General features: G+C 31.4%; 2 protein-coding genes across 4 annotated transcripts in view; both read right to left on the bottom strand.

The window, feature by feature from the left end:
• The window catches only part of LOC100923835 (aspartyl/asparaginyl beta-hydroxylase), a 161,783-nt gene extending 146,870 nt beyond the window's left edge, over positions 1 to 14,913 (bottom strand). The window contains exons 1-8 of one of the 2 annotated variants that reach the window (XM_031946358.1): positions 14,153 to 14,913; positions 12,344 to 12,436; positions 7,724 to 7,798; positions 6,245 to 6,370; positions 2,879 to 2,920; positions 2,612 to 2,668; positions 2,221 to 2,268; positions 1,757 to 1,789 (exon numbers count right to left, since the gene is read on the bottom strand). In XM_031946358.1, coding sequence (XP_031802218.1) covers positions 1,757 to 1,789; positions 2,221 to 2,268; positions 2,612 to 2,668; positions 2,879 to 2,920; positions 6,245 to 6,302 — 238 coding nt within the window. In that variant the 5' untranslated portion in view covers positions 6,303 to 6,370; positions 7,724 to 7,798; positions 12,344 to 12,436; positions 14,153 to 14,913. Of the gene's footprint in view, positions 1 to 1,756; positions 1,790 to 2,220; positions 2,269 to 2,596; positions 2,669 to 2,878; positions 2,921 to 6,244; positions 6,371 to 7,723; positions 7,799 to 12,343; positions 12,437 to 14,152 lie in introns of those variants that run through there. The other variant, XM_031946359.1, reaches the window with a different exon arrangement.
• A 4,582-nt stretch (positions 14,914 to 19,495) lies between these two features.
• The window catches only part of LOC116420573 (aspartyl/asparaginyl beta-hydroxylase-like), a 37,152-nt gene continuing 31,134 nt past the window's right edge, over positions 19,496 to 25,513 (bottom strand). Inside the window, exon 5 of one of the 2 annotated variants that reach the window (XM_031946362.1) lies at positions 19,496 to 25,137. In XM_031946362.1, coding sequence (XP_031802222.1) covers positions 24,779 to 25,137 — 359 coding nt within the window. In that variant the 3' untranslated portion in view covers positions 19,496 to 24,778. The remainder of the gene's footprint in view (positions 25,138 to 25,513) is intronic. The other variant, XM_031946361.1, reaches the window with a different exon arrangement.

Here is a 25,513-nt window from a genome sequence, read left to right as displayed (position 1 = left end):
TCACACATAGCTGGTTTCCTCCCTGGTATAGCAGGAAGAAACTCATGAAGTAGAGCTAATTCCTAAATTATTTAATGATTAAATTTAATGCAAAGTCTCAAAATAGGGCATGAAAAAATCTCAATATAAGAATAATAATTATAAAGCAATAGGACTGATTATTTAAAACTTATAACAAAACTTATTTATCTAAGTCTCAAATTAATCAGCTTAAAAATCTATGCTTATATCAATATTACCAAATATATTTAGACTCCTCTTTTAGAATTTTCTCAGTGTTTGTATTCTAGTCTTTTGAATATGTTCAATGTTGTGTGTCTCTGTCCTCTGAGTGTGACTTTAATTTCTGAAATAGCTACGTATTCAGAAGCAAAGATTTAGATTTGGAAGGGTTTTTAAACAATTTTTCCAATTCCCTCATTTTACTGAGGAGAGAATTGAGGGTGATAAAGTGACTGGGTTGTTGAATTGAAATTAATTACCCTCACGGTCAGACAACTAGTAACAAAGGCCGAATTGAAATGCTGGTTTGATTCCAAATCTGTTCTTTCCATTACACCATGCTAAATCTTTAGCTCTTTTAATGCTGGTCACTATTCAGAGCTTTACTTTTTCCTTTTTTATGCCCAGGTTTTTCCACTTCCAGATAATTAAAGTTGCTAGAATTTTAGCCCTCAAGTAAGTAGTACTATATATAACTGAAAAACCAATTTTAGAATAAGAAGTTTATCTACTTATAAATAAGTAAATCATCTTCTATTTCTCTTCACATTAGAGATATTAACATAAAACTTTGTGTTATGTCAGTACTGTGTAATAGATTAAGTCAAAATTCAATTCCCAAAATAAATCAGTGTTTTCCAAATGATGCTCTCTCTTTAAGACCATAAAAAAAAAATAGACTTAATTTCCCTTCAGCAAGCACTTATTAGGTACCAGCTACTACAAGATCCTGTTCTAGGTTTCAGGGATAGAGAGATGCTAGGAAATATTTCACTTCTACATTATTATGAATGAGGTAACAACAAGATTTATGTTCAGAATTTTGAAAGTATAATAAGCTAATGAGAGGTAATATGACAATGTGCTTCTGTCATATCACATATTTAAGCCAGGTATATAAAACTAAAATTAGAACAGGGACCAATAAACTACATTTAGTTTTAAAATGTAATATCACTTATTTTTTAATTTTGTTAAATATCTCCCAATTATATTTTAATGTGGTTCAGGTCATACTGGGGAAAATGTTGTGGGATGCATATTTGGAACCTCTGCCCTAGACAACTGACTCTAAGCCACTAAAGGTACTAAATTGCATACAGTAGGTAGTTTCTTCATCTGAATGTTCCCTATCATCAGTAAAATTACAGGGTTAGTCCCTAATTAGTTCATCCATTTCATCTTCTAAACTTTCTATAGTTCTAAAAGTTATATATATAATTAAGTTAAATAAGAAAGTTGGCATTTTAAATGCAAGTAATCAATAACACTTAAAACAAAACTGAAATGTTTGGACTATGTAATCTTTAAGGTCCCTCCTTTCAAGTTCTAAAGTTCTACCATTTTCTTTTATACCATAAACTGACTCTTTAGTGAAATCCTAAAAAAATTTCCAAAAAATGCACTGAGACATAACAAAGTAGAAACATGACTTTTCAGAGAAAACTCATTTTTCATTGATAGCTTCTAAGTGGTTTAAAAATATCAATCTATAATCAAAAATTTTGTAAAATATAAACAATAATTTTCAAACCTTGTTCATCACGGTCTTGATATGATGTATCTTCTATTAAAAAAATTAACCAAAAATAGGTATTCAGAAAATTAAGTGATTTAAAAGAACTAGTTATAAGATCCTTACATTTATGTTATAAGAAACTTACATTTACAAATATATACATTTAATCATTATAATCAACAGAGATAATATAGTGCTAAAGAACTTTTAATAAACTAAATGATACCAAGGCTTCTAAAATCAGCAAAGTTTATGATTCAAAATAGTATTGTATTTTCTTCATTAAAATTAAATCCTAAATTGACAACCATGAAGTTTTGATATTAATGGAAATCCAAATCATCATAAAGAAGGCACCCCCCAAAACTAATATGAGCAAAACTTTGAAAAAATCATATAAGCACCACATTTCAAGTTAAAAACCCTAAATGATCTTTTAAATTATACATTTCACTCCTTCTCAAAACAGTTTATCATACCTGTATCATATTCCAGTGTCATATCTTTCACTTCTGGTTCATGGTAATCTATAAAGGAAAATTAAATTTATTTTTTTAAATCTTCAAGATAAATTGGATATTTATTATTTAGTTATATCAAACTGTTTGGAATAAAGCTAAGAATCTAATAATAGTGTGAAAAATAATAACATTTTCCACTCTATTATTCCATGTCTTATATAACCTATCAAAATCATACAGGTATATCAAATAAATATTTTCATTTAGAAATGAAATAATTAAGATAAATAAGACTGAATATGTTGTCTCAACAACAAAATAAATCAAAAAAGTGTGTGTGTGTGTGTGTGTGTGTGTGTGTGTGTTAGAAGTTCATTTTTATGATTTAATATACCTGATAGTCACAAACCTGGATTTTCCTGTTCATAAATAATCTTTTCCACATCTTTATTATATTCATTTAAATCTGAAAATTAAGAAATGATATTTTTAAAATTATCATTAAATCGATTCATAATCTGTAAGCTAACCTAAGGTCATAGATGATGTTTAACAATTAAAGGGAAAAAATCCACTGAAAGAATAGATTCCACTAAAATAATAATACTCTTTCATAGCAAAATATTTTCTTTTTAACATTAATCAGGGGGGAAAAAGCACTTTACAAAAATCTCACCTGATTCAGTTCCTTCTGTCTGATAATATCTATCTTCAATATCTGAAAAATAAGATTTATGATTTTAATGAATTTGTTAACTGTAAAGTAACTTGAACCTAAATCTACAAAAACACTATTAATATTCAAATACCTGTGGCCTATTAAACAATAAAATCAAATAAATGATGAAACTTCTCATTAACAACCTTATAATCTAGGTAATTAATGGAGGAGCTAATTTCATCATGAGAAAAAGAACTTCAAAATGTGATGTTTAAGAACATAATCAGAAATAGAATATAAATCTCCTGAAAATCTTATTTAGGTTTTCTCTATTACCTCAAATCATTCTCTTGCTTGCACCCTACCAATCTCAAATCAAACATTAAAAAGTGACAAATGTCCAATCACGATAATAGGAACAATAATGATTAGCAAATAAAAATGGACAAATAACTAATCTAATATTTGCTATTACTATATTCTATAATATTGTTCCACAATTTTGCACATTATTCCACCCAACCCTGAAATTTCTTAGTTTCTACCAATACATTAAGTCTGAACTTAAATATGACTTTCTTCAAAAGCCTTTTCTGATTTTCCCAACTAGATGTGCTCTCCTTCAAAATACACAGCATGTATGGTTGCACAGAATGAGATTAAGGCTGGAAAAATAGGACAATGCCAATTTGTAGATGTTCTCAGACATTAAGTAAACATTTGGACTTTACTTAACAAAGAGTAAGAAACCCCTGAAAACTGAGTAATGAAATGACCAGTATTATCAATAAGGAAAACACTATACAGGACAGATTATTTTAGGGAGGGTGCAGATAGGTGAATTTATTATAAGACTACAATAGTCTAAAGCAAAGGCTCTTATTATGTTGTGTGATGGACTTCTGTGATCTTATGATGATGCTTAATACCACTCTGGCTTGTTGCCCACATTCAGAATTGAAGGAAATGTAAAATTCTGGTCCTACATTAGTGAAAATAACAATATAATGTGTAATTAATAAAGATGTTTCTATCTTTGTAATTAAAAAAAAAAAGGTAAAAATAAATATGTTAACTTTTCCCCCCATTTAAGTTCCCAAAGCCCCTGAAATGTATCCACATGGACCTGAGATTCCAAACCTTTGGTCTAGAAAGCATTTAAGGAAGGCTTGTCTATTGGGGTAATGGTAAAAGGCAAATAAAGAGAGAAGCAGATGAATAAAATGGAATCAAAGTGCAAACAAAGAAAGAAGAATGATACTCACAGAAATCATTGTTATCAGAAAGAAGAAATCTTTAAGGGATATATATTTATCATGAGCATTATATACTAAGGCACCAGAGAGGCATCCAAGTGGAGATCTTCCATATGCACTTGAAGCTGTGGGCCTAAGCTAAGGAGAGGTTAAGGATTCCTTCCTTCCACTAAAATATCTTCATTCTCAGTTCATACCTTTCTGATGGCACTCATAAAATTCTGCATAATATTCTAGGTATTAGTAAGTCTGTTTTCCTCACCAGCTAAATAAGTTTATTAAGTTAAGGAATCAGACATACTTTTGGAAATAGAACAAAGGAAGTTTTATAACTAGAAGGAGTTTTACATTTTATCTGATCCAACCTCCTCTTCCTTTACTGATGAGAAAACAAGGGCAGCAAAGTTCAATGCCTTGCACATGATCTAAACTTAAGTTGGGGCCAAACCAGGCTACCATATGCCTTCAAGTAACCAGCATAATGAATTTACAGGAAGCACTTGAATATCTGAACGGAATTTATCAAAAATATAATTGTACTTGCCACTATCACATATACCCTGCCCCTGATTTCATGATCACTATGGGTATAACATATATTATACATATATGTAACATGTATGCACATATGTACACACGTAGATATACTTATCAAAATTACTTAATTTTTTTCCTATTTGAAGGTTTCCTATGTGAAGGCTCAGTATGGTTCGAGGGTTAGATGATAAGCCCTTACAATTAGATCTTCTTGGCAATGCTTCTCCCTATTATATGCCTACACTTTCAACCTAACAACAAGAGAGTTTTAACTAACTTTAGCCTATTTTGTTGTTGTTGTTCAGTCATATCTAACTCTTTATGACTCCATTTTTGGCATTTTTCTCAGCAAAGATGCCATTTCCTTCTCAGGGTTAAGTGACTTGCTCAGGGTCACTAATAAGTATCTAAGGCCAAATTTGAACTCATGAAGATGAGTCTTCCTGTTTTCAATCCCAGTGCTCTATGTACTGCACCACGTAGTTACCCATTCAAACCCATGGTTTGCTCATATGCTGAATAGAAAGGTTTGGACCTTAATATATCTTTCATCTCTATTCTAATGACAATGATATATGGTCCTCATCAGTTAATGGATTTGGAAAGTTTTCTACATAAGATGTCATGCTGACATGGAGTTAGGAGAAATATGGCAATGGAAAAGATGGAAAGAAAGTAAATTATAATCAGAGAAAAAAATTTAATTATAGGAAAAGATGAATTCTAAAGTATAATTATTCTTGTTACATGGCTTCAGTAGAATGAAGAATCTGGTTGTAAGAGTTGAAGAACTGATGAATTACAAATTTTAAGAAGACTATTGGGGGGGGGGAGAGAAAAGACAATATTATTTAATACTGAAGTCTTCAAGTATGAGGGCAAAAATTGAAGTTGAGGGAAAATGTAAATTAGGTACTGAACACTAAGAAAATCAGATAATAACCCAGAAACTGGCTGATCAAAATAAAAAGCATCTGAACAAGGTAACACAGATATATGGAATGAACTTCAAAAGGAGGAAAAACTACGGTCTGAAGATGGCAGCAGTAGAATGTGAAAGTGACAAGAAAATATGACAATTCCTTCTGACTCACTGTGGAAGAACATGACGAAGGATCAGCTAACACTACAGGGAATAGCCAGAAATGCTGGAACTTTAGAAAAGAGTATGGTTTTTCCCATCAAGAATTTGAGAAGACAGAGTATAGAAAGAGTTAGGATAATGGAGAGTTTTGCTTTTGGTTTTGAGTTGGTTTTTAATGATGGGGAGAACAGAATGATTTCAGTGAGTATAATGGAAAGAAAAGACAAAGGACAAAGAGTATTAGAAAATGGCAGGGTTAAAATGGGACTTTATAAAGAAATAAGAAAGGAAGGTGGTATTTTCAGACACTAGGACTCTGAATTTCAGGATAAGAAAACATAAATTCCACAAAGTAAAATGCAAAACTTGCAAAATCTTTGGGTAAATAAAGATATCTTCATTTAAATTGTACTTAATATTATGTTAAACTGGTTTGAAAATAAATCATACAAAGTATTTTTAAATTATCCTGTTTTACTGACAGTAACAAAAATAGTATTATACCTTCAGATAGTGTTTCTGTTTCCAAGTCTTCAAGTTTATCTTCCAACTCATTTCTCATTGGACTATCTTCATCTTCTATTTGCTTTTCTCCCACTATTTCAACCACCTCTTCTTCCTTGTCATTTTCTATTTTAAATAAAATAAGCAAGTTAACAGTGTAAAACTGATAACAACTCACTATGGGTATTCTGTGATATAACTACTTGTTTAATGAGGCATAAGAACTCATTATTGCTGCCACTCTACTGCTTTTTTCCCTTCCCTTCTCCCCTTTCCCTACTATTCACCAAGGTTTTCAGAGTTTATTTTGACTGAAAACAGGTGTCCCTAATAATTCTTTTTCCCTTTACTTCAGAGCCAATAAGGCTAAGTATGTCATGATAGGATATAGGCAAAGGGAAAGGTAGGTAAAAGGGCAATTACCAAGTTGGAAAGAAAAATTAAAGGTTGTTATGTTACCCCGTGAAATCTGTTACAATAATTAAAAACTTCCAATGTGCTCTCTGCTTCAATCTGTCTTGCAACTATCTGACTGTAGAAACAAGAGAAAATGGGAAGGAGGATAGGCTTACAATGGCTTCTCACTAGCCTACTACCTACCTCCTTCATATCATAAATTCCCTAGTCCTCACCCCGATATTCCAGCTTTGCAAGTTCCTATTGCCATTTAAATTCTTAGAATTCCTATGCTACTTCATCCCAATAATTTCCCCCTCTCAGGTCATTAGCGTCTTCACCTATGGCTTACAACTAGAAGATAACAACTTCCTTCCAACAGAGATAATTCAGAATTATGTTATCTGGTTGAGGTCCAAGGAAGAAATGTTTCTGATGTCTCAGGCTGAAACTCTAAATGCATATCTCTACAAAAATATTATTGCTTAAGGAAAGTAAGCTTGATATCAAGAGACAGACAGTGATAAGGATAGGAACAGGGATCAAACAGGCTCTGGGATAATTACCAGGTAAGGGAATCCTCCACCAATAAAAGTCCTCCCTAAAGTTCTGAGATTATTAATTGACTTCTCCATGGACAAGGAAGCAAAACTTAAGCCAAGATCTCGCTTCAAAACTACTTCTCTATTCCTTATTACCTCTCAGGGAGGCAATGAAATAAATTTTGATGCAAGAAAAAATTTTCATTTTAAAACAATTATGAAATATCAAAAATACTTATACGTAGCAATGTTAATGCGACGTATAAGTATTTTTGATATTTCTCAATGTTTGACAACAAGTGTAACGTTCTCTAATTTACCTCCTGAACTTCTCCAACCCCTCTTTAACATGAGATATTCCACATCTCAAGACTGTGGTTCCATCAGAACACTGCAATCTCCAGGTAATTCAATGATCAAATTAGTTTAGAAAATATTGCATTTAATAATATGTAATAACAAAAATTAAGAACAACCAAATTCAGGAGTCCCAACACATCCTTTGTATAATAATCATAAAATAATAAAATTTAATTCATACCATCCTGTGTCTGCAATGCTTTTTCAAGGACGAACTGAATGCTTTCTTCTACTTCATTTTCAATATTGTGATGTTCTAAAAGTTATTTGTAAATAAAAAACAAACAAAACAAAAATTAAAATACTTCAAACCTTATTCAACATTTATCATGAAAACTAATTTAAATGAACTTCAGGCAATGAATATATTAATTTGTTCATATTAGTTTAATGTGTATTTTTTCTCTGAGGGCACTGTGGGACAGATGATAGAGTCAGAGTCAGTCAAAAAGTCCTTGGTGTTCAAGACCCACTTCTGACACACAAGACTATGCAAGTGACTGAACCTGTCAATGTCCTAGTTATAGAACAGCATTTGCATTAAGAAAAAAATGTTGCCTTACCAGGAACTGTTTTTATCAGTAAAGTCACAAATTTGGACAAAAAGATTGAGGGAGAGAAAGAAGAGGGGAAGGGCCAGACAGATATGGACACAGAGAGGGAGAGAGAGAAAGACAGGAAGAAGGAGAGGGAGACGGATAAATAGGAAGGCAGAGAGAGACAAGCTCGATATTCAGACTGAAAAAAGATATCTGCTTACATAATCAAACTGGTTCAATGCTATCAGAAGAAATCAATTTTCAATTTTATGACTTCTAAAAATGAATTAAAGCGTCCCTTATTCCTAAATATTAAAATTTTAATTTGATGACAATCTTATTCAATGAAAGACCAAAATTCCACCCTTTAATTTTATTAACTACTAAAACTGTAAACAGATTCATGTCTAAACAAAATATTTTTCAAATTCTTTTTATTGACTATTCAATTATAAAATTATGTTTTAGCATTTTTTGAATCACACTTCAAATATAGCACAAATTAAAAATAATCTACTTATAAAGGGATAACTTCCAACAGAATATTAAAGGTAAGCATTTACTTTATATTATATATTTAAGCAAAAGGACAAATTCCAAGTTTTGCTTGAAATAAAATGGTCCAGGAGGGGGAAAAGATGGAGGGAAAGCAGTAACATACAAACTAAAAGTAGACAAAAAAATTATTTTTTAGAAAGAATAATTATCTAAACTCTAAAGTCACTTGTGAAACAAAGCAGAGTTAAATGTTCTCCAAAGGAGTTCTTTCTGAAATATATAGAATGGCCAATGAGAAGCCACAAAAAGCAAAAGAGGTTGTAAAGGGGTTGTCTTACCACTTACTGAAGTTATCAATGTGAGATGTGACAAAGGTTAATAACTTCAAAATCCAGTACATTTATTTTTTCCCAAAGGTATCATAATTCACACACTGACCTGCATTTAAAGCCTTGATATGCCATATGCCTCTACAGTAGCACCAATACAATACAACATCAAAAATTAATGTTATATGCAATATATAATTATGTCATTATTATGATGATATATTATTATAATTATATCTTATATGAGTAGTTACTGGACAAGATAGATATGTATTAGTGTTGTTAGATAGTAATAATTTGTTATTATATATTTAGTAATATAAGTTAATGCATATTTCTTATATGATAGTGGACTTATGATGGTGGACTATGATAGTGTATGCTCTATTTACATAAATGTATAGCATAAATACCAACATAATAATGTCAGCATTTATACTAATAAATAGTGCCTAAAGGTTTGCAAAGTGCTTTACAAATGACTTTATTTTATCCTCACAATGCACATGGGAAGTAAGTGCTATTATTATCCCCATTTCAAAGATGAAGAAAATGAGACAGATTGGTTAAATTACTTGCCTAGTGTCATACAACCAGAAAGCATCTGAGACAGGATCTGATCTCAGGTCTTTCTGACTCCAAGCCTAACACTAAGCCATCTAGATACCTAATCAAGTTGACTAGTCCTGACAATTCCACATTTCCAACATGTTTTATAACATCCATTTTCTACATCCTGTTTTCCCACCGCCACTTAACCTACAATGGAATCTCATTACTACGAAGACTATAGGAATAGCCTAATTCATCTTCTAGCCTCTAGCTACTTCGTCTATTTACAATGTTATTGAATTCACCATCCTTAAAATTAAATCTAACCATGTTACACTCTGTTGGCACATCAAGAGCTCACTGCTTCTTTCTGAATCAATTCCAAACTGATTTAATTGTCATGTCCTTCTATTTGTATCCCATCTATCTATTACCCTTCTCAGTTTCTTCCACTATTCCATGTAATTTATGTTCTGGTCAATCTAAGTTATTTGCTATGCCTTAGAAGTGTTGGTAGCATACGGCCCCAATTTTTAAATATCTGTTGGAGCTCTCTCTAAAAGTAAAGTCGGGGACAGCTAGGTAGTGCAGTGCATAGAGCACCACCCCTGAAATCAGGAAAACCTGAGTTCAAATGTGGCCTCAGACACTTTACAATTCCTAGATGTGTGACTCTGGGCAAATCACTTAACCCCAAAAGCCTCAGTCAAAAAACAAACAAACAATAAAAGTAAAGTCAGTCTATAAAACTGAAAATATCTTAATGATAATCTTATTTTACAAATAGTATCACTAGATTGCAAAATATATGAAGAAAATGGTGTGAGAGCAGGTACAGGGAAGGGTTGAGAAGGGGGTTTTGAAGCAAGAGGATTTTATATTTGATCTTGGAAATGACAGGGAATTCCTGGAGTTTGTTGAGTGGAAATGACAGGGAAGAGGGATGTACTGGGCCTTTGGAAGGTTATTAAGAGCTGATCAGAGAATGTCACATCTCCTGTGACAAGCAAAACAAACAGCAGGCAATATTGCAATAGTGCAGGTGCAAGGCAACAAGGGCTTGTACCAGAGCAAAGGCAATGTCAGAGAAAAGAAGGGAGTATATGCAAAAGATGTTAGCAAAGGTAAAATCAACAGGCCTTAGTAGCATACTGAACTGGAGAGACGAGCATTTGTCTCCATATGGAATGAGACTAGCTAACTGCCTCAATGAATTTAAAGTAACTAGACTCAAATTCCAGACTGGTGAGTTTAATTTGTTTTGCTTGGCTCAAAACAAGGAATTTGCTTGGCTCAAAAATGAAATCTGTTTGACCCAAAGGTAGACGGAGACTCTAGGCATGGAAAAAATTAAAGTGATCCCAATGTAGAAGAATTGCCACAGCAATTTCTTTCACTAAAATCTCAGAATTCTGGGATTCACTTGTTATGCCATTCTCTATACCTAGAAAGACTTCCTTCAAAATTTCACCTAGGAAAATCATTCTTATTTTTTAATACCCAGATCATCTCATGCCTTCTTCTTAAATCCTGTTGTAATCCCAAACTTGAAATTATTTCCCCCTCTCTCAATTCTCAAATAGCATGATCAAAAAATATCAATTGGAAAGAACAAGAATCTCTTCTATAATATATTATATCCAAAAAAAAAAAGTTACATCCTGAGACAGTCCATTTCACTCTAACAACTCAAATTGCTGGGGAGATCTGTTGTGACATCAAACATAAAACTGTCAAGCAAATAACTGTGTTGTGCCTGAAACAGCCAGCAGAGATACAATCAAATTTTAAAATAATCTCTTTTAAAACTATTAGCCATTTCTCAGTCTATAGGCCTTTCTTAATAAAACTTTCCTTTTTTTTGTGGAGACCTCTGATTTTCACCTGTGTAGGAAGCCCTCAGTGAGTAATGAATTAAAAAAAAATGCAAAATATGCAGAAGTATTTCCTATGTATGAAGAACTGATAGTACATACAAACTTTAGAAGTGGCCAAAAATAGATTAGGCAATTAGGATTAGGAATTAGAAAACTGAGAGAGACAAGCTCACAATGAGGTATAGAAAGCCAAGATGGGAGTGTGAGGAAAGAAGCTGAGTACCCCTGACCACTATCTTTGATGAGGTTCTGGGTATCTTTTGGAGTGAAAATAGCAGGAGGAAAAGCACATGAGTACTTCTACCAGCAAACTCCCTGTACTGCGGCTCTTAATGTCATTAACCTCTCTGGAAGGCTATTGAAATCTATGGATCTTTTCTAGAAAAATGCTTTTAAACATATATGATAAAATATATAAGATTATAAGGGAAAACAATTATATTAAAATGATTTACCAAAATATTAAAAAAAAATTCAAAGGACTTTGTCTAGGAATCCCTGATCCATATCAATGCAAATAAATATCTGTTATCCAATTTTATAGTCTTTGGATACTAAAAGATTAAGAGAATTGCTCAGAAGTCACATGATCAGTTATGTCAGAGGTAGGACATAAAACTAGGCCTTCCTCACTGAGAGATGAACTCTCCATCTTTTTATCATTTTGCTTTCTCACTATATGTGTATATATATATATATATATATATACATATATATATGCACATATATATATAAATTATTTGTGTATATTCAAAATAATTTTGAAAACTGCCTTTTAAAATTAATTTCGGAAACAAAACTAAGGCAGGAAACCATAAGCACTTATGGTAACACAAGACAATAAAATTACCATTGAGATAAAGGTCAGGATACTCTTTTAGTGCCAGCTTTATCTCTACTACCTCTGTGACATTGAACAAGTTTTCACACCTCTGGGCTTTAATTTCCTAACTGTAAAATGCAGCATAGAGTAGGAGGTGCAAGATCCCGTATATAATAATCTTACCTGATTTTTTTGTAGCCTGATCTTCTGATTGTATGTGGTCCTCTGGTTCTCCAGGTAAGACTGACTTTGCTGATGCAGATTTTTCCTTAAGTCCTGCATTTTTCATTCATAAAGTTAACTTTGGTTTTTTTGTGAAAATGGAAAACTTTGTTCAAAAACACATTAGACCAGGAAAAAGACCATATTGGTAACCATTTCCAATACATTGTTTAGAGACTATCTGGAAAGGTTTTTAAGAATTTGCATTTCCATCCAGAAAGTATTTAATTTTAAATTAAAACTCTAGGAGAAAAAACAATTCTTAAATGTATATCTTTTTCATTAGGTAGGATTATATTTAGGCTATCCAAGAGAAAAATTCTATTCAAAATAAGAATAATAAGAATATTATTAACAATGTCCACTGCTTGCCCCAAAAATTAATTTTAAATAATTAATGTCTAAGCACTTTTTAATTTAGATAAAGGATAACAGATATTTCAATTACCTGTCCAGATTTGATATATTATACTGTGATTTTTTTTCAGTTTTTATATTGTCATATACTAAAAACGGATGTGCAAAGTAAAATAAAAATGCTCTCGTACCTTAAGACTATATACAAAATATGCCACTATAATAACACTAAGTACTAATGTGTATCTGATATCTGAAGGAAAAAAAAAATGGCAGATTTATTTCCAACTCCCTTTTTCAATTACAGAAAATCACAGCTGTAATAACTAAATATTAGGAATAATTCAATTCCAATAACAATAAAAGTTAAGATAAATCATAGAAAACCTATAAATATTTCTAAAACAAAAACATAAAATACAGATTCCATATTGTTCTTAAACCACTAATTTTAAGTCTGATAAATATACTTATAAAAAAGATTATCAGCATCAAGTTAAGAAACAAAATATTTTTAAACTAAGACCTCAACAATTTTTCAATTGGTGAAGAAAATTTCACTGGTACAAACATTGAATTATAAGTACTACTTACTTTGCCTTAATATACATATATACCACAAAGTTTTGGTTTTTCTTTGCTATGTGGGAGGAGAGGGCAAGAGGGAGGAAATTGAAGGGATTATTAAGTCATGTCTTCTTCCTTTCCCTTTCCCTACACACTTGACTTCCTAAAATGGGAAGGCCAGAAGAAATCACAGAAAAACAATACAATTTTGAAAGTTACATGTTGGATTTATTCTATACTGAAAATGTTAAATTCTACCTAACTGCTTTACAATTATACACATAATTCTGTACTTCAATAATTTATGGGGAAATATTCAATGTATCTGGTGTGTTTTTAATGCAGAATTTTATTTTTTGAAACAATATGAAGAAAGGAAAAAAGGGAAAAAACACAAGTCACAGGTGGCCCAATGTCTGATGTTTGCTGTAGAATTATAAAAAACTTCAGGATTTTCTATTACTATGTAGTTAAATCTCTTTATCTGGAATAATCCATTCTACTTTCTAGTTCACTACAATGTTTCCCACTGGAATCCCAGGCATTTCCCAGTTTGGACAAAAGGAAAGATAAGTACATGCTTTACACATGCATGTGTGGACACACACATATAGACATACACATAAACACACATTCTCTCTCACATTCTTCCTTTCAGCATTTATTATTGGTATCAAACAATAATTGTGAAGGCTTCCTAAGCAACTCTAAAACAAAGATTTTAGACAAAAAAGTTTCTATTAGTTCCTGGTTTCCTTTATTTTCTATAATTTTTGTTTTGTTCAATTTTTTCTTATATATCTATACATTCATACTTTCCTTCTTCTATCTCATCACACCACATACCTTGAAAAGCTAGGAAGCTTGATAAAAGCACAGATAACTCCCATTCTTCCTACTTCAAGTACTTTACCTTTAGCCAAAACTTAACCCTAAGTAAAAGAAATCACCATTATTTTCTGGTCATAGAGTCTTGCTCCACTTGCAAGCATTTTCCTAAATAACAAATAGATTTCCAAAGGGCCATAGCAGAAGTGACTACAAATTCCATATTCCTGTAGTGTGTAACTATATCGAACCTTCCTCAATAGATTAATTTCCTTTTGTCTTTCAATAATCCATACAACTAAGTTCTATACTATTAATACATATGAGAAAAAAGTGAGAATACCTTTCTAGTTATGTGAAGAAAGTTTAACAAAATAATCTGCTAAAAAGCTACAGCAGGGGATGCTAATACAAACCAGGAGCTACATAAAGTAAAGAATTTTTGTCAGTGCTCTCTGAACTATCATGTTCAAGGCAGAGTTGGGCAAAATTTCCTACAAGTATACAATGAATCAATTAAGATTCAGAATTCAATCTTAATATCTAATACCACCCAAGCCCTTTTACTAAGTGATTCTAGGATAAAGAAAGATTTTGGAGTTGGAAGATGTTACATGTTTCTTAATCAGTAGTTTCTACATTTACTGGAGACAACGTGTCAGTCAGTTGTGAGTATGACTGTGTTTTTCAGTCACATTCGACTTCTTGTGATGCCACTTGAGGTTTTCTAGACAAAGATACTGGAGTAATTTGCTATTTCCTTCTCGAGAATATTTTACAGATGAGGAAACCAAGACAAACAAGGTTAAGTAATTTTCCCAGAATCATACTGGTAGAATCTGATGCCAGATTTGAGCACAAAATCTTCTCAATTCCAACTCCAAGGCTCCATCCAGTATGCCACCTACCTAAACCCACTATACCAGCCCAGAAATGACAAGTGTTCAATTTTCAGTATTTCACTTGAGAAACCATCCTCTAAAAAAAGCTTCATTTATTATTTTACTGATTGCCTAAAACCAGGGATCAACAAATTGTACGTAAAGGCCAAATGCTGCCTTCAGCCCGTTTTTGTGTAAACCTAAAAGCTAAGAAGGGCTTTTATTTTTTAAAAAATACAATCATTTGAAAAAGAAAAAACCGTTCTTAGCTTCGGTACATAGTTTTGCTAACTTGCAATATGGACTTAAAGGAGTGAGAGAGAAAATGTAAAAAATGTAGATTAAACTCACAAATATGTCATGTATACATGAGGCTAGCTGTTAAATATTTATCAACATATCCCTGACTGAAATGAACCATGCAATTTTTAGATTATTTTAAGATCTTAATAGAGCAATAGTTGCTTTAAAAGAAAACAATAATCCAGCTGCAAGAATGAATTTTCTATTTCTTCTATCAAAAGCCTTCAGATTTTTCATTTTTTCTCTTTATTGTTTTCTCTATTACACTTTTTGTAGAAGTTCTTTTCACTACATTGGAATTGCAAAACAAAAAAAAATTATAACTCTAAAAAATGGGATAAAATTAACGAAGTACAAATTTTTTTCTTTAGTTTTTAAAAACAGTATATAATACAGGCAGAACATAAGGACAAGACATAACAAAATTAAACAATAGTATGACATCCAAAGTAGCAGGGAAATCATTGAGATATGTCATTCAACAATGTTCTCCCTTCCAAGTTATATAAATATGGAACATATATAAGTAATTTGTATTAATGAGATCCCAGAAATTTAAGGATATTAGTACTCCTAAATAAATTACTAAGATTGCTTTGACCTATTTTCTTGGGTTAAAAGTTTTTACCCATAGTTGAAGGCTAATAAAAATTAAAGCAAAAGTTTCATAAAACATTTAAAACCTCTAAGATTAATTCACATAGAGGTGGAATGTTTAATGCTTGATTATTATTACTACTAGTTGTAGAAGATTACTTTTATGTAAGGTTAGCAGTAATCCTGTAGCTCAGAGAGTTACAAAGGATTGAACATTCTCTAAAAATGTTTATCCTTGAATTTTCCATTCAAGATGGCCACTTGAAGGTAAGGATGATAGCTCCCATATGCCCACTCTAGCAAAAACCTAAAAATAATGATCAAGAAATCTATTGAAAAAACTATAAGTGGTTTGATCCATCCCAGAAACTACACAAAAAGTCAGTTCTGCTCAGGATAAGCAATAGGAAATGGGCCTGTTAGAAAAGGGGCAATGATACCTACAGCATACAAAGTTCCATTCAGAGACAGTTCGAGGATGGTTGAAAAGCCACAGAATGGGTCTTAGAAGAAACTAAATGTGGCTGGAAGCAGTTGTAGCAAAGCAGCACTCAGCACCTAAACCTTGGTGAATCCAATCTGAGTCCAAGCAGGTTCAAACTCAAAAGCACAGCAGAGGCTGGAATCTAATCCTGGAACAAAACTCAATTCAGGAAAGAAGAGAGGGATAAAGAAAGAGAGAAAAGGAAGAGAAAGAGGGAAAAGAAGAAAGAAAGGGCTTCTATATGTCAAGTACATAAGAGTTAAAAAGGAGGAGGAGGGGAATTAAGGTAGACATGATACTGAGAGTGCAACTAGAAGGGAATAGGTCCATTCCACAAAATGAGAGACTTTAGGATGAATTCAACAATTGGAGAAGGGGTCAGGCCTTACAGAAAGATAGTACATACTTAAAAGATTGCAGAGTAATTATTCACCCAGATATTCTAAGCTAAGTAGGCCTAAGACAATGAGAAAAATTCCAGAATGAGACAGCATGGTTTAAAAGTCCCAGAGCCAGAAAAATGATCAGGAAAGTATAATTACATACAGACTAAAGACACACCCATACCAACACCCACACCAAGGATCTTAATAGCTCATAATTATTATAGATCCAGAGATAACCAAAACTTCAATTGAGAGAGGGTAATTCTGTAAAAATTACAAGCAGAGATTCAAAAGTAAAAGTTGATCTCTTTATATGAATATGCAAAAGAAATGAAGAAATAAATAAAAAATGAAGTTAAAGTTCTGAAGGAAAGAATTATAAAGAGAATAAATACCTTAGGAAAGATATTGCTAAGCTTTACCTAAAACCTTTCTGAAAATTGCAATAGACCAAATAGAATAAATCACTTCATGAGTCAAGAAATATTACTACAGAATCAAAGGATTGGAAAAATTAAAACAAAACTTTAAAAGATAAACTTAATGAAATAAGAACTATGAAATGAAGTTATAACAACAGAATAATGCGGGTGGGGGGAAATGTCCTTTCAGAACATCAGTGTCTTTAAAAGTATTGAGGGATTAAAAAACAATAAAACAAAACGAAACAAAAAAACCACCAGAAGCCCTTGTAATAGATAGATTCTTTTCTGAGGATTTTAATAAAGGAAAGAAAAAGGATAGCAAAGGGAATACATCACCAAAGAAAGAAATAAGAAAAAAAGGATTATAACAATGCTTTTTCATAATTGGGGTATGTGAGAATAGTATACAAATATAAAAAAATAGGAGCATTAGATGAATCTCATTCTTACTTGAAACAGGTAAAGGATGGTGGAACACAAACATTTTCACGTATACACAGAAAGCCTGGTGTAAGAATATATCATATTCTAGAGTAAAACAGGTGGATATTCAGAGAAAAAGTCATTAGGTGGGAGAATAATACCTGAGAATGAAGAACCTCTAGTGTGATAAACTTCCTGATTCTGAAAGGGATATTTTAAAAGTGAAAAAAAAAAAAAAAAAAAAAAAAAAAAGTAAGGTACTAGAAATTAAGAGGATTTTCACCAACTAGGAATAAATCAATTAATAAGTATATGTAATGAAATGTCATTGCATTGTAAGAAATGACAAAAGAAGCAATTTCAGAGATAGAAATAGGAATTGATGAATAATAAGTTGAGCAGAATGAGAATATGTACAATGACAAGACAAAAAGCCAAAACTTCCAAGTTTTGTTTCTCATCTTGTCATTTTAATACTTTACCCAAAACTATGATCAACTGCAGCTCCTGAGAACCCATAATAGAACATATTACCCCCATGTCTTAAGAGACAAGTGAAGAACTCAATACATGGAAAGGCATATACATTTTTGGATATGGTCATTGTGTGGATATGACTAGACTTTTTACATAATTTTCTTTTTCCTATTTTCAATTGAGTAAGGAGTTTGTAGGATTTTGAAATTATGATATCAGGGTAAAAGGAAAAGAAAAACAAGAGCCAATGAAACAATTTTAAAACATATTTTTTTAAAAAATAAGAAAAGAAAATTCAGAAGAAAGCACAGACAAGCATGAGTTTTTAAAAATAAAATGTTAAATTTATTATATACTTTTTTAAAAAACAGGCAACATAGAACAGTACGTCACAATTTCACTTACAAATTCTCTTTGAATTGTACTGTGTATACAGAAATGCTTGTTTGAATTTTCTTTTTAATATGTATATAAGTTCAGAATAATATATATATATATATATTTTAAAACATTATCAACAGGCTATAACCTTTAACTTTTTAGATAAATTTTCATAGAAAGCTTTGTTGTTTAGTCAAGTACTTCTGTCAGACTCTGGGACCTCATTTTGGGGTTTTCTTAGTAAAGATACTAGTGTGGTTTGCCATTTCCTTCTTCAGCTCATTTTTCAAATGAGGAAATTAAGGTAACTAGTTGATCACAGAGCCAATAAATAAATGTCTTCTGGATGTGAACTCAAGTCCTCCCTGACTCTATGGCTAGCACTTTATTTACTGCAACATCTAATGCCTATTCAGAGAAAGTAATGAAGCTCTAAAAAAAGCACTCTGATCCAAGAATCAGAAGACATAGGTTCAAATGCAGGATTATCAACTATGCATCCCTGGATATATCATTTATATTCCCTGAGATTTCAAATTCCTCATCTAAAAATTGAGAAGGTTAAATTACCTCATTTTAATGAGTTCTCTTCTAGCTCTAAGTCTATGATCCAGTAAGTATGAAATCTCTTAAAATAAAATGCCTTTGACCATTTAAAAAAGTAACTTATTTGCATATCTAGTATCTGTATTTAATGTTTTTATTTCCTGTAGTAATCTCAGATTCTTTACATTTTTATTGTAAATGGAAGGAACTAGTAAAACAGACTAGAGATATGTGATAAATTAACCATTTCAAATTTAATACAACAAAATTATCTTATCCCAACACTTCTTTGCCTTGGCATGTTTTAGTAAAAGTGCTTTTTTTCTTTAAATTAAGAATTACATATTTCATAGGAACTAAAATCATATAGTACACTGTGCTTTTTTTTCCCCTTGAGGCAATTGGGGTTACATGACTTGCCCAGGGTCACACAGCTAGGAAGTGTTAAGTGTCTGAGGCCAGATTTAAACTCAGGTCCTCCTGACTTCAGGGCTACTGCTCTATCCACTGCACCACCTAGCTGCCCCACACTATGTGTTTTTTTAGCGTCATAAGAAGCAGTATTTTAAATAATGATGACTTAAGTCCAGAGAGTTAAAAGCTATGGGAATAACAGATCAGTGCACTAAAATGTAGCTAAAATTCATTTAAAAGGAGTAAAACATTCCCATTCCTGCTAAGACTACAATAGAAAGTTGACTTGATTTTTTTTTTATCATGCAACTTAAGAATTCTGTTAAGTAAGAAGTACTGATTTCAACTCCAAGGAACAAGATGCCCCCCCCTTCCAGGACAATCTATCTTAACATTCCTAAACTCACACAATCTTATCTTAAGACTTTATTGACTCCATTTCTTTCAGCCTCCTCTCCCCTCATATTAGAGGTCTGGAGAGTAGAACAAATTCCTCCCAATGCCTTTTTTTATAAAGGGCAGAAAGTAGGTTAAACTCACTCCACTTTACATCAGCTGCTCAGCCTATTTTCACAGAACAAGATTCCCTTGCACTCTTTCCACAAGCAAAATGAGGGTAGACTTTTCTATTAAGTTTATCCCCAGGACTTAGCATCGTGTTTGACATACAGTAGGCATTTAATTATTTACCAGAATGGAAAATATCCTAATAAGCTATCTTCTGAAGTTGAAAAACAGACAGACCCTTTATAAACATTACTAAAGAAGAAAAAAAAAATAAGATTTCACTATCCTTATAGCAATTGCTCCAATAGTAGAAGGAATTGTGATTTTTTTTTGGGGGGGAGGGTGGGACCATTTCTTCCACCCACTGAGCTAAAAAACTCTCTGCAGCCAACCTATTGATAAGCCTCCCTAAATTCAATTAGGTTGGTTCCTACACACCGCAGATATGCAACCATTCACCAAGATTGCACTAGCACTGGCACCAGAAACATAGGCAATACAAAGGACTACTGAATAGAGAGTACTTAAATTCAAACTAAAAACACATTTATCTAAGGGACTAAAAGTAATTATGACATATGCTAACTTATAAAATTATTTTTCAATTTCCTTGTTACCAAGTAGGGATTCTAATTGGGAGAATGCTGTAAATAAAGTGAATATTTCATCAGAATATTCACAAAATTCCTTTAATAATGTCCAATGATAACTGTGCACTGAAGGATCTTTGGCATAGAGAGCAATTAGTTTGAAATCTAGAAGACCTGAGTTCAAATCTAACATCAGTCAATTACTACCTGCGTCACCTGGACAAATCACTTAAACTTGTTTGCCTCAGATTCCTCATATTGCAGATGAGCAAAGCTATTCTTGTTTCTCATCTCAGAGCCCCAAGACTTAGGTTGCCAAAGTTCCCCTCTGAACTACGGAATGACATTTCTTTAATATTCTTTATATATACATATGTGTGTGTATATGTGTGTGTGTGAGTATGCCAACAACAACCACGCCCAGTCTTTGTCTTGCTCTACAGCTAAAAGGAAAAAAAAAAAATAGAGAAAGCATGGGGACACAAAATGGGCATCCTTTAAAACACATTCTGTTACTTTCTTCAAGTAATCATGGGAGCTAAAATGACTGCAAAGTTCAAGTTCTGATGGATTCTTTCAAGTGGGAAAGGATTCTGATATAGTTTTGAAGAGATCAAGTTTCTACTTCCTGAAGATCTGCTTAGTTAAATGTAGAGGCTCATTGTTATTAGCTTGCTATTATATTCATCAGGAGATGGAGCGTATTCTGGCCATTAGTGACTCATGGAAGATAAAAATGCTATTTATATAAACTCTTAGAAAGCCCTCAAAAATGGTGTGTGACTGATTCAAGGTGAGGAGAGCAGGAGAAGAAACTGAATGTGTATAAGGTGAATGTGTGAAGGAGAGAAACTCTGGTTCTAAGCAACAGTGGAATACAATGTGCCAATCCCTGGACTCAAAAGGGAAAAAAAAATCAGGGATGATGGAAAACTGAATTGGAAATAGTCTATCAAAGAATACTATTGTACTATATAAGAAATGAGTAGTAGGATAGTTTCAGAAATATCTGGGAAGATTTAAATGAGTTGATGCAAAATGAAGTGAGTAGAACCAGGAGAACACTGCACATACGATAATAATGATCAATTATAAAAATATTAGATCAATACAGTGATCCTCCACAATCCCAAAAGACCCGTGATAAAAAATGTAATCCACCTCCAGAGAGTTCATGAGCTCCGAGTGCAGACTAAAGCATATGTTTTTCACTTTCTTTTTCTTGTTTTCTACTTTCAATATAGTTAATGTAAAAATAGTTTATTATTTAACTTACAATTAATTTTATAATTATAATTAATATCATATTTCTTGCCCTTTCAATGAATGGGGATGGGGGAAATGGGAGGAGGGAGAACTTGGAACTCATTTTTTTTAAATGAATGTTAAAATATATTTTAAAATGTAACTAAGAAAATATTAAGAGGATACTTTTGTATATAAGAGGGGAGGAAGGAAATAGCCATTAATCACAGTTTATGCCAGCTCTTGTATGACATTATTTTTCATGGGCAAGATGTGTTCCTTGCATTTTAAGCAAAATTCTAATGAACTTCTCCAGAAAAAGTGTTACAAATGGCAGTCGGATGCTACAGAAAACAGTTCAGGTACATTATGAGTTAAACAAGTTTCTTCTCTAAAGTCATTTTTATACCTAAGCACACTTTATACAAATCTTATTTTAAAAAGTACATTTAATGTTTCAAACAAAATTGAAAGAACTGAAAAAATTCTATAACTAAAATAAAAACTGAGGATTTATCTTTATATTGACATTTCTATTTTGAGTTATACTCACGATTACATAAAACTCATTGAATAGTTTATATCGGGAACTATAACTCAAATTTATTGTTGAAGTTGAGAAGAATACACATTACCAGGTATTAGAAAGGAATAAAAAGTGGAAAAACTGAACTAAGAATAATTATCAGATTTAATATGATTTTTACACTGATCTATTAATCAAGTAACATAAAAATTTTGAAACTCCATTAATAGAAAAATGTCAAACAATATGAAGCAATCAGATCAGTTTTAAATTACTTTCACTTCACCATACCTAATAATAAAAAACAATGTTTTAAAGACATCTATTAGTAAGAAATATATTCATAAATAAAAACATTTTAAGATAGAGATTTAAAAGTGTACCTCAAGTATAACCTCAACAAATTAGTTAAAATAAAAGTTTAACTAACCACTTTAGTAGTAGATGAGCTACAATGCTGAAATAAATTAGAGCAGCATAAAGATTGTTAACCCTTTTGTAAAGATCAAATCTGAATTTTACTAAGCCAAATGAATTAAAATATGAAGTACTGTATTTAATAATCAGTCTCAGAATGCATTTGTATTTGTTTTAATATACAGATATCATTACTCATCAGACATTTAAGAGAAAAATGATTAAACTGAAAACAAGCTCATTAATATGTGGTACTCTGATAAATTCATGAGTAATTAAACAAAGATTATCTTTTTCAATTCATTTAAAATTTACAATTTTCTCTATTAGAATGCCTTCTTAAAAAGCTATTATCTATCACCAAAATAATATCTAAAAATTATTACAATATTACAATGTAATAGAAACACAAAATTCCCTGACTTCTAGTATAATAATACTGATAAATTATCACTTATACATTTCCTTTAAATTTCCATAAATCTATATATTTTGTCAACACAGTAAACAAGTCAGCATTTGAAATGAGAATAAATAGTCCTTTAAAAAAATCTATTAGTTTCATTGATAAATTAGTTATTAAGCACCCATTTTAGAAAAACTTTGCTTAGAAATTAATGGAAGTTACATACTGTTCTAGATGTATGAAACAGAATTTACATAAACTGAATTTCTAGATGTTTGAATTGTAGCAGTGAAATATACTTGTACATCAAATATAAACACACAAATCTAGAAATTATAGTAAGTTTAGAAATTATTATGTAAGTATGATAAAACTTCAACCTTTTTAAGTTTTTCAGAACAAAGATTAGAATATGAAAAAATTAAACTCTGGCTGGCAACACTATACTTTTCCATGCTAAAACAAAATTAGAAGATTGTCCTTTAAACATCAAAAACCAGATTTTTACAATGTCTTAATTATACTTGAAGTTCTAGATACAAAAAAGTTAAAGCTCTAGGTACATCAATGCTATATTGACCACATTTTTCTTTTTAAAAAATCTTTAGATAAATGAATTGTTTTCTGTTGAACTAAAAAAAGTCTCATCTACAAGTTAAAATGAAGTCATTTTATAAGATTCAATAATTATGGGACTGTATAATATCTCAAAATAGGATGCCATTCTGTACACAAAATGAAAAATCATCCTGGATTATCACTTTAAGTTTTAGTAAATAGAATTCTTATAAAAACCTCTAGGAGGGCCTTATAACCCAACCTGTTTGTTACTTCAGTAACTAAACTACTTTGGAATTCAACAAAACCTATGAGCTTTTATTAAATATCTACTATATACTAAGCAGTGCATTAGGTATGTGGATCCAAAGAGACAAAAATTAAACTTTCCCTGCCCTCAAAGAGCTTACATTCTAGTGACTGCAAGAAGAAGTTCATGAAAGGCCAAACTTTATAAATATATATTTATTATTCCAGCATAGATACTTAAGTACTTACCTTCCAATTCAATTCAAGCACTTTCTACATGCTAGATACTGTATTTTCAAACATGATACATCATTTTCAAAGGAGGTTATGGTATATTAAAATGATATGACATACAAATTAATAAATATGCTACATATTAGAGTATCACAGTAAAAGACATTCTATGTACATAATTAAGAAAATGGTATTTTACACTTAAAATGTGATTAAAGGATAACAATATAAATTTCCATTTTGATCACAATTTAAATATTATGCATCTAAACAAGCCTTGAAAAAATCGTCAATACATAGAAATCAAATTAAATTAATGAAATAAAGTTACTAAAGCAGTCAAGTTTTCAATACTGCAAACAAATTCTTTAAATAAATTTATTGTGGAATCAGAAGTTTTTCATTTGCAAATAAATATCCCTGTAAAAACAGAACATTTTAAAATAGTTATTACAAAAATTATGCATAATCTGTTTAGTAAGATCAGGGAAATGAATCTCCAAAACTGGAAATTTACAATATCATCTAATAATTCAATAAATATTAAGTAATGGTACAGCACTTGACATTCCATGTTGATGGAAGTAATAAAGATTTAGTTCTTTTTTTTCCGATCTTGACCCTTTGCTAAGCTTGCAAGCTTAGATGGACTTTTATCTACTTTTTTCTCTTCTTTATGTCTGGATGCCATTTTAGTAGAAGCATCTTTTCCACTTCCTGATCTTTTCATAATCTCTTTGTCTTTGCTACTTTTTTCTAGTCCTATTTTTTCCTTTTCTCTATCTTTTTTACCCTTGGAAGACTCCTTTCTGGATTTATCTGAATCAGCAGCAAATTTATCCTTCCAGTCATCTTTTTCTTTCTTCCCCTTCTTTTTATCTTCAATCTTATTTTCTTTCTTTGACTCTGGTTTCTCTTTTGTCTTTTTAAGCTCTTCTTTAATTACTTCTTTCACTTTAAATTTTTCAATCAAAGAAAAAATGTATTCATATCATTTAATTTGTAGGTAAAGAGCACTAACAAAACACTTGCCATTTTCCCCACATGAAGCATTCAAAACAAAGTTGATTTTATTTGATCATCTAGATACATGTCCTTTTCTCTTTTAAAACAGTTAAAATTAGTTGCATACACAGAACATTAGTTCTACAAAAGAAATGCTTTAAATTGCTTTAATTAAAAAAATTTATTTTTGATTTTCAAGACAAAAATATTATATAAATTCCTTAAAAACAATCAGCATGCACAATTAATAAATTAGTCCATCCACACGTACATTCTTAAGTGATTATTAATCATCACTTGAAGTTTCACACTGGTAGCTGGTGTT

This window comes from Sarcophilus harrisii, chromosome 1 (genome assembly GCF_902635505.1).
Source record: "Sarcophilus harrisii chromosome 1, mSarHar1.11, whole genome shotgun sequence".
NCBI lineage: Eukaryota > Metazoa > Chordata > Mammalia > Dasyuromorphia > Dasyuridae > Sarcophilus > Sarcophilus harrisii.
Note: the sequence above shows the minus strand (reverse complement) of the source record. Positions and strands in the feature narration are given on the sequence as shown.